Below are 15351 nucleotides of genomic sequence, written 5' to 3'. Positions count from 1 at the left end.
TGGCTCCCCCTAGCGGCCGCACAGGCTCACAACGCCGCCCTCCTCGACCTCTCCTGGCCTGGCAGTCCTGTCCAGCCTCGCCACCGCTTTCCAGAGTGTAGGGGATCACATGCTCTCCGCCTACTGTGCAGCCCAGGAGAGTTAATGTTACAAAAAGCGTCGGGAGAAGGGTTAGCAGCTCCTGGTCAGTCTCGGAATTTTGACTCAAGTCTAAGGTTGGAAACCTTAAGAGCCCAGTTGTCAGGAAGGGCAGCTGGTGTCCTTTGAAATAAGTATACTCACACCTACTGACAGATGGACTGGGGTGGGGTGGCCTTGAGGCTGGGGTCACAGATGAGCCTTCCCCCGCCCTCATTTTTTTTTTTTTTTTTGCATTAGCCGACAGCAGTATGAGCTGGAAGTGCAGTGCACTGCTCTTACCTCTCCTGGCCTGAAGGCGGCAGTCTCTGACAGTAAAAATTCATCTTCAGCTCCCAGCCCAGGGCTTCTGCCACGGAACCATGAAGCAAAATTAGCCACTGCTGGCTCTGTGAACTAGAGCCCGGTGAAGCAATTAGGAACACGACAGTTTCTGGTTCAAAGGCGCAATGGACTCCGCCCGGACAACAGGTGTGAACCATATTTATTTTGGTAAAAGCAAGGGAGACAGCTGTATGTCCCATGTCACCTGGATAGGGCAGAAGGGTGAAAGGAAGGAGAGGTAGATCATTCTGGGAGGATTTGGAGAGCTAGTTGGAGGGTTTTTGAAACAGAGTCTCTAATATTTCTGTATTGCAGGCCAGTCTCAAACTTTCTGGATGATCTGAGACTCTTTGATTCCCCTTCCTCAACCATCCCCATTGCTAGGTGGTGGTACTCGGGATGTAACTGAGAACTTCAACATTCTAGGCAAGCACTCTGGGCTGCATCCACAGACCCTTGAGTTGGGTTCTGTTACTGGCATTCGAGGGTGTGGCAGATGTAATGGGTGACAGCCAGAGTGAAGTACAACTTTTTTTTTTTTTTTTTTTTTTCCGGAGCTGAGGACCGAACCCAGGGCCTTGCAGGCCTTGCACTTACTACCACTGAGCTAAATCCCCAAATCCTCCCCCCCTTTTTAAGGTTTATTTATTATATATAAGTACACCGTAGCCAGAAGAGGTCATCAGATCTTATTACAGATGGTTGTGAGCCACCATGTGGTTGCTGGGATTTGAACTCAGGACCTCTGGAAGAACAGTCAGTACTCTTAACCTCTGAGCCATCTCTCCAGCCCCGAAATACAACCTTCTGAAATGCAGTGTGTGACTTCGCTTTCAAGATATGGAGACCAGCTTTCTTGAAAACTCTGAAGTATAATATACTCGGGTTATCCTGACAGAATACACAGCAGTCGGTCTGGTTGTCCATCATATTTCTACATGGGGGAGTGAGTATGATATCCATATATGAAAACATAAATAATCGTCTTTCACATAATCACAGCCCATTGCCTTAGTGCGTTCTAATAGTAAATCCTGAGAGAGGACTTCGGGAGCACAAAAAATGCCACTGTGCTCTCTGGAGAATTCTACACTCAGGAATTCGGAAGTAAGCCGGGCATCTTGGTAGACGCCTTTACCTCAGGACTTGGGGGGCCGAGGCAGGCATATCCCTATGAAATCGAGATAGTCTACCTAGCAAGTTCTAGGACATCCAGGGCTGCGTAGAGAGATTCCATCTCAAAAAAAAAAAAATTGGAAATAGTGGGTTGGAGGGATGGCTCAGCAAAAGATGGAGAATGCATCTCCAGGGGATCTGATATTCTCTTCTGGCTGCTGATAGTAACAGCAATAGCACTCTCTTGTGTATGCACACACACACACACAGGAGGGGGAGGAGAGACAGAGATAAAAGTAAATCTGCAAAAAATTTAATTTGGAAGAATCATAATAATTTCATAAAAAGCATCTGGAAATACCCGAGAAGCAGTGAGAGGCTTGAGTTTGATCTCAGAACCCACATGGTAGGAGAGAAACAGCTCCTGCAAGTTGTCCTCTGACTTCTAAATAAAATAAAAATAAAAACGAACTAAATGTATTTTAAGAATTGGAAGCATCTGCTCCACCCTGCAGTGCGGTAAAGGATTGTCTATCCTGCTCTCAAAGGATTGTCAAATTTGAATATACTTTAGTGTACTCAAGAGTCAAGAGACAAAAATGTCCACCAACTAACTGATGGATAACAAAAGTGGGATAATCCCTCCCTGCAACACCCAGCCATAGATATTAGCCTCTGATTTGCTAAGACATGGACGGACCTCGGACATCTGAGGCCAAGACATAGACTGCTGGCATTGCCTATGTCTCTGCATAGCTAACACGCTCCTAGGTGCTGCAGTTGACCCAGAGACCAACCTGTAAGGACTCGTCTTTATAAGGACAATACTATTTATTGAACACTCAACATGTGCTGGGCCTATGTCTTGTGATTTTGTTTTATAAAATTTGCTTGATAAAATGCAAAAATCAGGCTTTGACATCATCACAGGACATATCGGTCAACCACATTATCTAATACTTCAGCTCCTTTTCATTATCCGGAATGGAAATGCTGCCCACAGCACCACTACTGCCCAGCCTTCTCTTCCTCAGCCCCTATTAACCAGCAATCTGCTTTTGCCCCTATGATCTGCCTGTTCTGGGTGTTTAGTGTGAACAAAATAACCTGTCCTGTTGTTCTTGGCTTCCTCACTCACCATCCCATGTCCAAGGTACATCCATGTCTCAGCATGACTGTGGCTTATATGCTATGACTGAATATTTCGTGAAGAGATATGCCGCATCTTGTTGTCCATCAATGGATGGACATTTCAGCCTCTTGGCTCTTAACAATATTATCATAAGCACTGTGTACATCTTTAAAACGGTTTTTACCTCTTTATGTTCATGGAGAAAAGGTTTTTTCCCTTGAATCCAGGGTTTCTGTTTTCTCAGCTATGCTGGAAATCCGAAGCCCCATCAGTCCTCTCGTTCTCCCATCCCTCCAGCTGGGGGTACAAGTGTGCCCAGTGTGTCTGGCTTGTTAAATGGGGTCTGGGCTTCAAAGATACCCAGGAGCAGCAAATACTCTTACTGCTGAGCTGACTCTCCAGTCCCTGTGTATAAACTTGAATGAAAGTGTTTTTTAAATTCGTTTGGATATGATGAGATCCAATAAGATAATAATGTTAAGAATTAAGAGCCATACTCTTCTCTGTCTCTCTCTGCCTCTGTCTCTTTGTCTCTTTCTCCCTTGGAGATAGTGTCTTTTATGGAGCACTGGCTGTCCTGGAACTCCCTGTGTAGACCAGGCTGGTCTTGAACTCGCAGAAATCGACCTGCCTCTGTTTTTCTGAGCACAGGGATTAAAGGTGTACACCACCGTACCGAGCCTTGACTTTTTCTTTTAATTAAAAACTGTTTAGACTTTACTTATTTTTTCTTTATGTGTATGACTATTTTGCCTGCATGTATGTCTGTATGTCATATGAGTACCTAGTATCTTCGGAGGCAGAAGAAATAGTTGGTTCCCCTGAATCCGGAGTTACGGATGGCTGTAAACCACCGTCTGGGTGCTAGGAATTGAACCCAGTTCTCTGGAAGAGCAGCCAGTGATCTCCCTAGCCCTGGAAGCCAGGCTTCTGAGCAAACACGTCTCTTTCAAAGCAGCTTTTCTCATCCGATATTCTTACAGTGTGTTGGAGTTCAAGCTATGGTTCAACACCCATCCAGCCGTTTCTAGAGCGTGTGAAGTGGTGTCAATGTGGTTTGGACTTGTATTTTCTACCATGTCCCCTTTAAGGAGCTTGTGCTTTTTTGTCACCTGCAGAGAGTATTCTACGCGACACGAACAGCTTTTTCAATAGAGTTTTATTGAAACGGTTATATTAGCAAGTTCCACACATACAGGTGTACACTATCGGCATAGAGATACATGCCAGACAATTTCACTACTTAATTATACTTACATCAACCGTGTGGACCTAGGAGTTATGCTGCCCATTTCCAGGGGTTGACAGGTTTGATTGTCAAGAAATCACATTGTCCTTGCAGATGTCTGTATTCTTGACAGGGTAACCCCCCTACAGTGACGTCCCACATTCAGTTGATGAGCAATCTTGCTATTTGAACATTTGATGTGTGCTCTTTCTGGCACAAACCATCCACTGGTGAGAGACAGTCAGGTGCATAGCTTCCCTCCAGGTGCCCCGCCTTGCCATCTGCCTAAGGTGTGTTCTGAGCTTTCCCACCCCAAGTTACCAGTGCTTAGGTTAGACAAACAGTTGTATACGCCATCCACTGAAATGTTGTGCATAGTCAGCAAGAACCTGGAGGGAGTGGGGCTTGTTGAATGATCCAGATATGAAGGGGGTGACTTCAGTGTTTATACGAGTGTTTGTAAAAGCTACGGAGGGTCAGAAGCAACCTGGACACATGGGGCCTAGAATTTAAACTGGTTCCTCTCCTTTTACGGGGGTGGGGTGGTGGCGTATGTCTATGAGGCGATGCCCATGTCTCCTCCCAGCTTGAGCTCTTTTCTGCCCCGTAAATGACACTGGTGTAGTTTTCTTGGGTGAGGTTTGGCCACTCAAGAGTCCATCTTACTTCCCATGCTAGGCCCAGATGCTAGGCACCAGATTCCATCCCAGGCAACAGCCAAGGGAGCTGTATTCAAGCTGGGTCGGCAAGCCAGCCAGGGCTGCCAGGGAGGTAGTGTGTGTCGTGGCTGCTCCTAAAAGGTCTAGGTGTAGAACCAGGACAGATCTAGTGATTGGGGCATAAAGCATGGGTGACAGTCGGCAGGTGCAGCTTGCTTAACCTGAAGGGAAACTATAACTTTGGATGTCTCATTTTATCAGACCCTCCTACATTAAAAAAAAAAAAAAAGAACAAATATCTTGGTTTAGTACCTTCTAGTCATTAGAAAAGTCCTTTAATATAATGTAAATACACCGAGACTTAGTTGTGGATGAAGGGTAATTCCAAAAGCAGGTTAGAACCTACTTTCTGTTGGGTTAAATTTGTGAAAATGTAGCCCAGTACAGTGTTAAGTGTTGCCAGTAGGTAGAATCAGGCTAGGGTTGTTGACAGGGAGGAGGGTCTAATGGCAGCTGTGGGCTTGTGGGTGGCCAATAGGCCCCTTCCCCATGCATGTGCCCGCCCAGCGAATGGAGTTGAGGGGACAGGAGAGGAATGACACACAATGGCATCAAATGTTTTGGGGACGGTGGATGGTGAGGGGATGCAGGGTCCACTATAGGAGAGGTGTGAGATGATCTTGGCGCTCAGCCTTTCCTTGGGAGGGGAATGAGTATAAAGGCGCTAACGGCTGAGTGAGGGCTCCACCTTGAGCTCTGGCCACCACCAGTGCGTCTGAGAAAGATCATACTTTTAGGTTGTGGAGTGGGGTCCTGGCCACCTCAAGCCTGTCTTAAAGAGTCAATAGGAAGAAACTGAAGGATCCCAGGGCTGAGGCCTGAGTTATTCTGGAAGCAAGGAATCCTCCCAGAATCTCAATACTTCGGTTGCACAAAGTTCAAAGGCCCTTCTGCCCTGCACCATCTGTTTCTTCTTCCTTCCCGAAGTCAGAGTGAAGAAAGCAGGGAGAAAAGTGTATTGAGCCTAGGAGGATAATCAAGGGGGTGGGGCGGCTTCCACAGGGCTGTTTTAGGGCCCTCAGGGCCAGTCTGTAATGTAGAAATGCCACCCTTTTAGCAGCTGAGGCTGACAGCTTTCTCTGCTTCTGTGGTCAAGACAGATTGGTGGGGGTCACAGCTCTGGAAAACACAGGTGACTGTTATTATCCCAGGCCTGCTGGGGCCCACTGGGTCTGTCCTCATCTGGGAATACCCATAAAGAAGAGAGGAGCCTCTCAACCCTGCCAGAGCCCCGAAGGAGTTCCTTGGCTACAAGGGGGCCTCCTAATCACAAACTTCAGCTCTATACTCAGGCTTCAGGAGGCTGATGTGACCTGTAAATACTGTAATCTGCAGAGAGCCAAGGGGCCAGCCAGGAGTCTGTCTGCAAGAGCGCCTTTCCCATCTAATTGCTTTTCCTGCTGTTTGCTGGACCACCAGGCAAGCATGGTCCTGGGCTACAGACATAGGTGTCTTATTCCAACATTCCCTCCAGTCCACAGTAATCACAGCCTGTAAAGCATTTCCCCAGTCTGGCAGTGATCTCAACCACATCCAAGCATCTTACAGTTCCCCCTTTCCAGACAGCTTAAAAATGATGCACCCACAGGGCCCAAACACGGCAGAACTCCATGCGCTGTTTGCAAGCACTGCCTCCTCTGGATCTGCATGGAAAGGCGCTTGTTTTAAGCTGTGGGTATCCGGACAGTCGCCCTGTGTTAATGATCCCTTATTCTCACCTCCTCACACTCCCTTTGAGCTTAAGGGCACAGACCTCCCGTTCTGAACACTGGAGGATGGGAGCTGCCGGGCTCACCTTTCTTGAGTGGAGAAATCACGCACAACCATTTCTCTACACCAGTTTCTCTGATAGCCTTTTCTGTGTGCTGTACATCCCAATCAACGTTGTCTAGTCCAGTGTCTCTCTGGCTGGCACCATCATCTGTACTGAGTGTCCACCTCAGTCAGGGTGGGCATGTGTGCCCAGTGCGCACACCTCTGCACAGGGTTGGGGAGAGGAAGAGCAGAGCCTCCCAATGCCTGGGATCATGGAGACATCATTCTGGGGCTGAGTTTTATGGGTTCTCCTGCATCTCACTAATATTCACTCAATCACTGAGGTTAGAAATCTACCTTCCATTTCTTTCTCACAGTGTCCCCACTCCTGTGTTTCCTACATTTAGTCAGTTCAGTCTGGGGTCCCTTGGTCCCAAGCCAGCCACTAGGATGCCAGCCCCCAGGAGGGCCCGTCTACCCTCTGCCTCTCACACTGCCTACATCTCAGTGTTCTTTTCCCAAGCAGACCAATAAGGGGAGATGCTGGCTCCAGCATAAGGACCTTGCCTTACTCCTGCTGCTCCTCATGACCCTTCTCCACCCAGACTCAGCAAGCTGCACTCTACCTTTCCACCTATGTCTAGGGAACTGTCCCCTTGAGACCCACCCCCATGTCATATGCTCTCCCTCTGCAGAGTGTTGCTAACACGCCAGATTCCAGGACAACCACTGAAGTGCTTGAGCGCTGAGTGCACCCCGAGGCTCCCAAGTCTTCACCACTACTCCACCCGAACGCTCAGTGTACAAGTCAGGTACACAGGGAGAACTTTGTAAAATGTCTGTCTATAGGCTAGGCATGGCGGCACATGCCTTTAAAACCAGCACTCTGTGGGGAAGGGGGGAGAAAAAAAAAACCCCTAGCACTCGGGAGGCAGAGGCAGGTGGATCTCTTGAGTTTCAGGCCAGCCTGGTTTACAGAGTAAGTCCTAGGACAGCCAGAGCTACAGAAAAATAAACTCTGTTTTGAAAAACTGAAAAAGAAAAAGACAAAAAGGGCGGTTGTCGAAAGTAACTGTATGGTCTTGCCTTTCCCTTCTAAGTGCCATGGTTTTAAATTCAGCAGTTTTCTTTCTTGACATTTATGAGCCCTTGTCAGGAGGACTCCTGATGTGAAATAAATCTTGTTTTTGTTTTTTGTTGTTTTTGTTTTTGTTTTTTTTGTTTTTTTTGTTTTTTTTTTTGCAGCAGGTCGAGGACCCTTAGAGCAAAGGTGAACAGCAAAGGAACTAGTGGCTTTCTTTCCCTCGGTTTGGTGTCATTTAGTGCATAGATGAGGGAGACCATGGAGGTGAGGGGTAATAAAGCCAGGGAGGCTCACAAAGTCCGAGGGACATGCCAGTTAGTAAGGTTCAGCAGCCTGTGGTTTAATGCCTTTCCGACTACACATTTTGGCATCCCAGGCTGTCATGCCTCAGGGCAGATGGGAAGGAGGCACAGGTTCAGCTTCATGATGGACTGGCATTCAGGGACGTGTCCTATGAGGGAACAACTAGAGGAGCCAGGAGAGAGAGAGGTTGATTCAAAAGAAAGGCTTAGTGGGCCTTGGGGGTTTTAAACTGTTGATGGTAGAGCCTGTTTTCCTAAGAGGGGAGCAAAGTTGGGGCCCTGGATAGACATACTCAACTTCTGGAGACCCTCTGGGGACTTTATACCTGATGTCCAGGCCAGTCAGCTGTCCTTTCTCCCTGAAGTAACAGGACCAGAGTGGCCCCTCCACAGGGAAGCTAAGTATCTCAAAAGCTTAAACCTCCGTATCCTGGCTGCTGCAGCCCCCTTCGCAGCTAATGCCACCCGTGGCTGTAGATCCTGATGGGCCTGTGCTCTATGGCATAGCCAGTGACGGCTGTGCACCCAGCTCCACCTGGGCATCCAGGGTGGCTTCATGGGAAGTCCCCTCATCATGGCTCCTGGTAGGAAGTGCTTATCCTCTGTATTCCCAGAGCACACGCCTTCAACGAAGAAGCCAAAGACCTTCCAGACAAAGACAGGGCATCTGGATCTGAGTTGAAGGTGGCCCCAACTTTCAGGAAAAGGGGGCCGCCCTGGTATCTGGAGCACTATTCGGAGTGAACTCTGTCACAGGAACTGCCTTCTGGCTGTTCTACAATGACCACATGCCCCAGTTCTTCCAGGGATTCAAACACTGTCTCAGTAGATTCTAGAGGACTCAATTTAAAATTTCCCCCCAAGACGTCCCATTTCTATTTTTAGTAAAGAAACTGTCTAGAGTGGGACTTAATGTATATGCCTTTATAAGACAGGTGAGACCTGAAGAAAACGAGTCTATGGGATGTGAGTTTGGTTGTGGAGAAGACAAGGCCAGGCTTCGGAAAACATGACAATTTCAGCATCCATCTGGTCCACCACACCAGACACTTCTGTCTGAGCCTGTGACCCTCGTAGTCTAGTCTCCTGCTGAAATGCTCTCACTGAGAACCTGTCTTTCAGAACGATAATCTATTGAAACTTTATCAAAAATATTTTTATAGTACAAAGACTATAAAAAAGAAAGACAAAAGCCCTTGGTAAGCAGTAAAAGTGAAAGCAGGTTAGACCTTGGACGTCGGTCCTGTTCCAGCCTTGCATATTCAAGCAAAGTGCGGAGGCTTGCCCTGCCACCACGTTCTTACAGCTGTCAGCACTCAGGCTCTCTGAGGGTCTGCTTCAGGCACAGGGGCCTCTGAGGGATCTTAGGGACATGTTACAAGATGCTGTGACAGAGAAGAAGCCACATGTGTGAAAATGACATGTACATGCCACAAACTTACGACCCATAGAGCCAATGAGAGTGTCAGGGTAGGAGCCTGTCCCCTGATGTCTGTGTTGCCATGCGCATGGCTAGAGACAATGGAGCTGCATTCTCCTAACAAGGGTCTGGACACCTTTGCAGCTCTGAAGAGAAGCAACTTCTCAGAAGTTGTGAAGAGGCACAAACTTCTGCAGAAGGGAGGTGTTTTGCTGATCCTGGTCCCACAAGTTCCTCATATGTTAACTTGATGTCATTCTGGATGTGTGGGAAGATCGCACATGTCCAGTGTCCACCATGGTGTCCATAGCATCCTCTTCTGTAAGTCTGTCTGCCAGTACTCCAGTGTTTCTTCATGTTGGTGCTGAGGCTGGCAGGATGGCACTGAATTGGACAATCAAGATGGGGAAGGAGGAGCCCCCATTTGGTATTTAATAGTAGGAGGTTAGTTTGCACTTCCCGATAAAACATTCAGAACCATTTTGGTGTTGATGACTGTTGACCTTATCCCTTGCAGTCATTGTGCTAGGCTCCTGGTGCCACCTCCCCATAGACACTACAGACAGTGGGGACGAATGCCTCCCATGTCCAGTGCCTATGTAAATACTTGTCATCACAGGTCATGCTCATCACAGATGCTGGAAAACAGATGACAAAGCAGATGACTGATCCTGTGACGGCAGACTCTGGGCCCCATGGCCTGTGTCCTCCAAGCTCTGGAGGACGACAGGAGGTCGGAGTCTCACAGGGGGAAAGGAAGATGAAGCTTCTCTTGAAGGACTCCCTATGGGAAGAGGCCTTTTACCAGAAAATACAGTAAGGACAGAGGACAAAGGGAGGAGGTCGGGGAGCCATGATTCATACCTTGTATCAGTGGGATGTTTTGTCTTCAGGCTTTCCTGTGCATGTGAGGATCACAAAACGTATTTTACAAAACCCCCATGCCACCCTAACACAGACAGCGTGCGACTATTTGGGGACACAGACACATTTGCAACAAACGCATCATTCACCCCTGGCCCCGCCTCTTCTCTGGAAACAGCAAGGCTCCTGAGGTGCCCATGCTCAGTGATCAGCTCTGGGTGGTACCATGAAGTTCACTTGGGCAATAGCGCTGCCCTCAAACCTCACCGTGGGGGAACTCTGTAATTTAACCCTGAACCCCAACTTGCGCCCAGAGGTACTGCCATTCTTCCCAGATGGACGATGACAGAGGAATACAAAGTAAGAAAGGTGACCACAAATCAAATCTCAAAAGGAGAGACCCCCAATAGCCCATTTTAAAAAAATCAGGTTTTGTTCTCATCATACATGTCCAAAGAAGGTTCGATTGTGGAGAATTCACTTTCATACACCAGGCTACGAGGCGACAGGGAGTTCCGGTGAAAGACGTGCCCACCTGAAGGAGGAACAAGAAAACAGACTTAGTATGGCCTTAGCCTGGGTCAGTAGGGCCTTGGAGGAGGACATTGAGTATCTTTGAAATGCTGTCTCTCATCACTAGAATGAAAATAATATGGGGGATCTGTTCCTGAGAGCTGGGGCTGGAACGCAGGGCCTCTGACGTGCTCGAGGAGTTCTGCACCTTTGAGCCGCCTCTGGGCCTTGTAAGCATGATTGACTTGGTTTTCCATTTTGCCTTTTTATTTATTTATTTATTTTTGAGATAGGGCTTCATGTAGTCAAGATTAGCCTTGAACTCACTATAGCTGGCCTTGAACTTCTGGTCCTCTGGTCTCTATTTCCTGAGTCCTGGGGTTACAAGCATGTGTTACCTCATCTAGTTTATGAGATGTACAAACCCGGGACCCTGTGCACGCTAGGCAAGCACTCTGCCAACTGAGTCACATCCACAGCCCATTGTGGGCTCCTTTAAATGCATGCATTCCCAGGGATGGAGAAATGGCTCAACAGTTAGGAACACTTGCTGCTCCTGCAGAGGTCTGGAGTCCAGTTCCTGTGACCCACATCAGGACTCAACTGTCTATAACTCCAGTTCCAGGGGATCCAATGTCTTCTTCTGACCTTCACGGGTGTTGGACGCAGATGGCACACATACACATATGCAAACATTCATACACATAAAACAAAAATAGATCTCTTTAAAAGCCTTCCAAGATATGTATACCCGGTTAGGATCCCCGAAGGCATCACTGTGTCTCTTCACACAACAGCTGCAGGTGCTCTTGACAGGAGTCCATAGATAAATCTGAAGACTTCTTATGGACACAGTCATGTGAAGAACTCCAATCCTCCCCCACCCCCTGAACATCTGTCCTAGCCTAGCCTGCAGGCGCGAGTACGCAGAAGCACTCCAGCCGCTGGGAGACCCTGGGGATTCTGGGTGGTGAGTCCTGAGGAGCTGATAACACATCTAAAAGTTGTAGACAGAAGAAGATGGTAAAAGTGCGTGATGTCGAGTCTGGTGCCTTGAGTTTGATCCCTGGGACTCATCACGGTGGGCCCAGAAAACGAACTCCTGCAAGCTCTGCTCAGAACTCTATATGTGTGTTATAGCAGGTATGTGCTTGGAAACATAGACTAAGTCAAATTTAATAAAAACAGTTTTTAAAATTAAATTTTAATTTAGGACCCAGTAGGCAAAAGTGCTCCAGAGCCTAAGGGCCCTAGTCCCACACCTACAGTAACATAAAAGGCTGAGTGTAATCCTAGGTCTGGGAAGACACACACTCCCCAGACCAGCAGACCCAGGGGTTCCCTGGCCAGACAGTATAGCCTAAGAATCGAGCTCCAGGTCAAAACACGGCGGATGACTACTAAGAAATGACAAAGGAACAGTGCCTTCGCTGACCTTTGGCCTCCTCATACACTCTCCTATTCATCTGCCCACACAAGCATGCAAGCACCCCAAACAAATGAAAAAGTCTTAATTTATATTAAAGTTGTACCTTCACATGGTTTGGTTAATCACAAGTGAAATCTGAGGTAGTTTTGTGTTTGTGGGGGGCAGTATATCATTATGTAGTGTAACCATGCTGGCCTTGAACTTGCAATCATCTTTAATTTTTTTAATTAATTTTTTTTTGTTTTTTTCAAGTCAGGGTTTCTCTGTACAGTCCTGGCTGTCCTGGAATTTGTTCTGTAGACCAGGCTGGCCTCGAACTCAGAGATCTGCTTGCCTCTGCCTCCCAAGTGTTGGGATTAAAGGCATGTGCCATCACCAGCGGCTTTAAAATTAATTTTATTTATGAATATGTGCGTTTGCCTACATGATCCCCAGAAACTGGAGGAGTTTTGCTGTATGTATGTGTGTGTATTATGTATGTGCATGGTACCTATGAAGATCAGACCAAGGCATGTGAGGTATCACAAGAAGGCTTGGAACAGAAGTGGGATACTCAGGAAGGGCAGCAAATTCTCTTAAGCCCTGAGCCACCTTTCCTGCTCCTGAGCCTACAGTCTTTTTGCTCCATTTCCCAAGTGCAGGGATTCCAGGGGGCCCCTCGCTACCCAGTACCAGGGATTGATGTAAAGGCTCTGTGCTAGCTAGGGTTTGTGTTGCTGTAAAATTGTAAGAAAGCTTTCTTTTACCCTGCACTAGGTCTGGCTCCTACATCTCAGTCAGCAAAGCCTCTCACCCGCTCTGCTCCATCCCATATCACACTGCCAATGGCTTCTCTCTGAGCCTGGCAGCAATCTCTCTACCCGTCTAGTTCCAAAGGGAGGCTGCTGCCATGCCAGAAATATACATCCCAATTCCGTGGCAGCTTAGTGTCTCTGGCTGCCGCATATTTTCTTAAGCTTAAATCGCCACATGAAAGAACACACAACACAATAACCTCTGATACAATTGATAAGATATAATTGCCCACCTAAGCATACAAAGCCCTGTACACATCCATCCCTTAAGAACATTCATAACAACCTGTAAATGTGCTGAGAGGAATCTTAACGTCAGCCTCCATGTTCTCTCTGTGGCTTCTCCTGCCTCCTCCAGTCTCCTCCTCTAAAACTTTTCTCCCGCCATCCTTCCTTCTCATCCAATGACAGGCCTTGTACCTGCCGACACCTGCGTGATGACATCATCCTACCATTTGTCCCAGTCACTCTTCTTGTCTTTGGGACAGAGTCTGACTAAGTTTTCCAGGGAAGCCTCGAACTTGCACTCCCTCTGCCTCAGTGACTGCGCACAGACCTACAGAACCAGCTGAACTACGTGTTCTCAGGGCCACAGCCTCCCACTTCACTTCTTCAGGGTGTACAATTTTTAGTGGCTCTTGTAGAATTTATGCTTTAAATAACATACTTGATTTTTTTCACTTTTAAAATTTATTTTGTGCCAGGTGGTGGTGACACACAGCTTTAGTCCCAGCATGAGTATGAAAGATCCTGGGCAGATCTCTGAGTTCAGGGCCAGCCTGGCCTACAGAGCGCGTTCCAGGACAGCCAGAGTTACATAGAGAGACCCTGTCTTTAAAAAGAAACAAAACAGATTTTATTTTGTGTGGGTGTCAGGGATGGTGACTGCATGTGCGGAGGTCAGAAGACAACTTTCGGGAGTAGATTCCACCTTGGGGGGTGCAGTTCTAGAAACTGAAACTCAGGCTGTCAGGTTTGGTGGCAGGTGCCTTTTCCTCTGAGTCATCTTGCCAGCCTAGAGGTACCAGTATGAGATGCCAATTCTCACTTGAATTCCCACTAAGGAACATTAGGATTTTTGCCCTATCTTTGTCCCCTCCTTCTCCCATAAACCATGGTCCAATTAATTACTTTTTGAAAGTTTCATACATTTAGTGTTATACACTTGACTGAGCTGCTGAGAACTAAGCCACGCTCCTGTTTTCTGCATGGCTCCGTTTTGTTGCTGTGGTTTTATTGAGGCAACAGGGAAATAAAGTAAAATGAACATGATTAGAATTTACAACACCAAGGACTTCTGTAGGGGGCTAGAGAGATGGCTCAGTGGTTACAAGTGTGCTGCACAATCATGAGGACCAGAGTTCAGATCCCAGTACCCACACAGCAAGCCAAGCTTCTCATGTCCAGCTATCCAAGCCAAGCTATCTCATATGGTCTCTCCTGGCCTCTGCATCTGCACAAACAAGCCCGCCAGCACATATTTGTATACATTCTCTCACACACAAATGAATACAATAAATCTAGAAAAATGGAGATCTTTATGCGTATACTTACCAACACAGCCAGACAATAAAACATGAACATGTCCAACACCTGCCAAAATTTCCTGGAATCTTTTAGTAATCCCTTCCTCTCTTACCAGCCTACTCCATCACCAAGGAAACAGGCTATCTTGTATCTTTCTAGAATGTTGAATCCTTGAAAGTTGCTATGAACATTTATGTACAAGCTATGTGTGATTATATGATTTCATGTCTCCTGGGTTAAATGCCTAGGAGTGGAAAGCCTGGGTGGGAGTGTCTGTGCTTAACTTTTTAAGGGGCTCCCAGGTTGTTTTATGCAAAGCGCTTGTGCTGCTTTCCGGTCCTCTGAGGACTGTATGAGAATACCAGTGCTCCTCACCACCCCTGTGCCAGTCTTGTAAATCTTAGTCCTTTAGAAGAGTGTGAGTGGTGTCTTCTTGTTTTCTTACCCTTCTTCTCTCCCCCCTCCCTTCTTTCCTCTCTCACTTCCTTTGAGACAGCGTCTCAGTAGCCCAGGCTAGCCTGGAACTGGCTGTGTAGCTGAGGATAACCTTGAACTCAGGATTATTCTGCCTATACCTCCCAAATGCTGGACTCACAGGTATGTACCGCCCCACCCAACTCTCCTCATAGCTTTTAAGATTCTATTTTCATTTCTTGTGTATGAGTGTTTTGCCTGTGTGTGTGTGTGTGTGTGTGTGTGTGTGTGTGTGTGTGTGTGTGTGTGTATGTGCTGGTACCTACAAAGATCAGACCAAGGCACTGGATGACCTGGAATTGTAGTTATAGATGGTTGTGAGTCACCATGAAGGTGCTGTGAACTGAACCTAGATCCTCTGCAGGAGCAGTGAGTGCTCTTACCTATGGAGCCATCCTTCTAGCCCCTCTCCTTGCAGCTTTGACTTGGCCTTTGCTGGTGATTAACCAAGCCAGGCATTCTGCCATGCTTGTGTCAACAATTCTATTTCTTTTTCAGGGCTGGGTGCTGGGGCTTGAACCCAGGGCACTGA

At 47.4% G+C, this 15351-nt stretch overlaps 1 protein-coding gene across 1 annotated transcript in view; it reads right to left on the bottom strand.

The window, feature by feature from the left end:
• Nucleotides 1-3852: 3852 nt before the first annotated feature.
• The window catches only part of Rnf130 (ring finger protein 130), a 113211-nt gene continuing 101712 nt past the window's right edge, over nt 3853-15351 (bottom strand). The window contains exon 8 of the mRNA XM_039086813.1: nt 3853-10617. Coding sequence (XP_038942741.1) covers nt 10508-10617 — 110 coding nt within the window. The 3' untranslated portion in view covers nt 3853-10507. The remainder of the gene's footprint in view (nt 10618-15351) is intronic.

The sequence above is a fragment of the Rattus norvegicus genome, chromosome 10 (genome assembly GCF_036323735.1).
Source record: "Rattus norvegicus strain BN/NHsdMcwi chromosome 10, GRCr8, whole genome shotgun sequence".
NCBI classification, from domain to species: domain Eukaryota; kingdom Metazoa; phylum Chordata; class Mammalia; order Rodentia; family Muridae; genus Rattus; species Rattus norvegicus.
The sequence above is the reverse complement of the archived record's forward strand: the minus strand, read 5'-3'. Positions and strand labels throughout refer to the sequence as shown.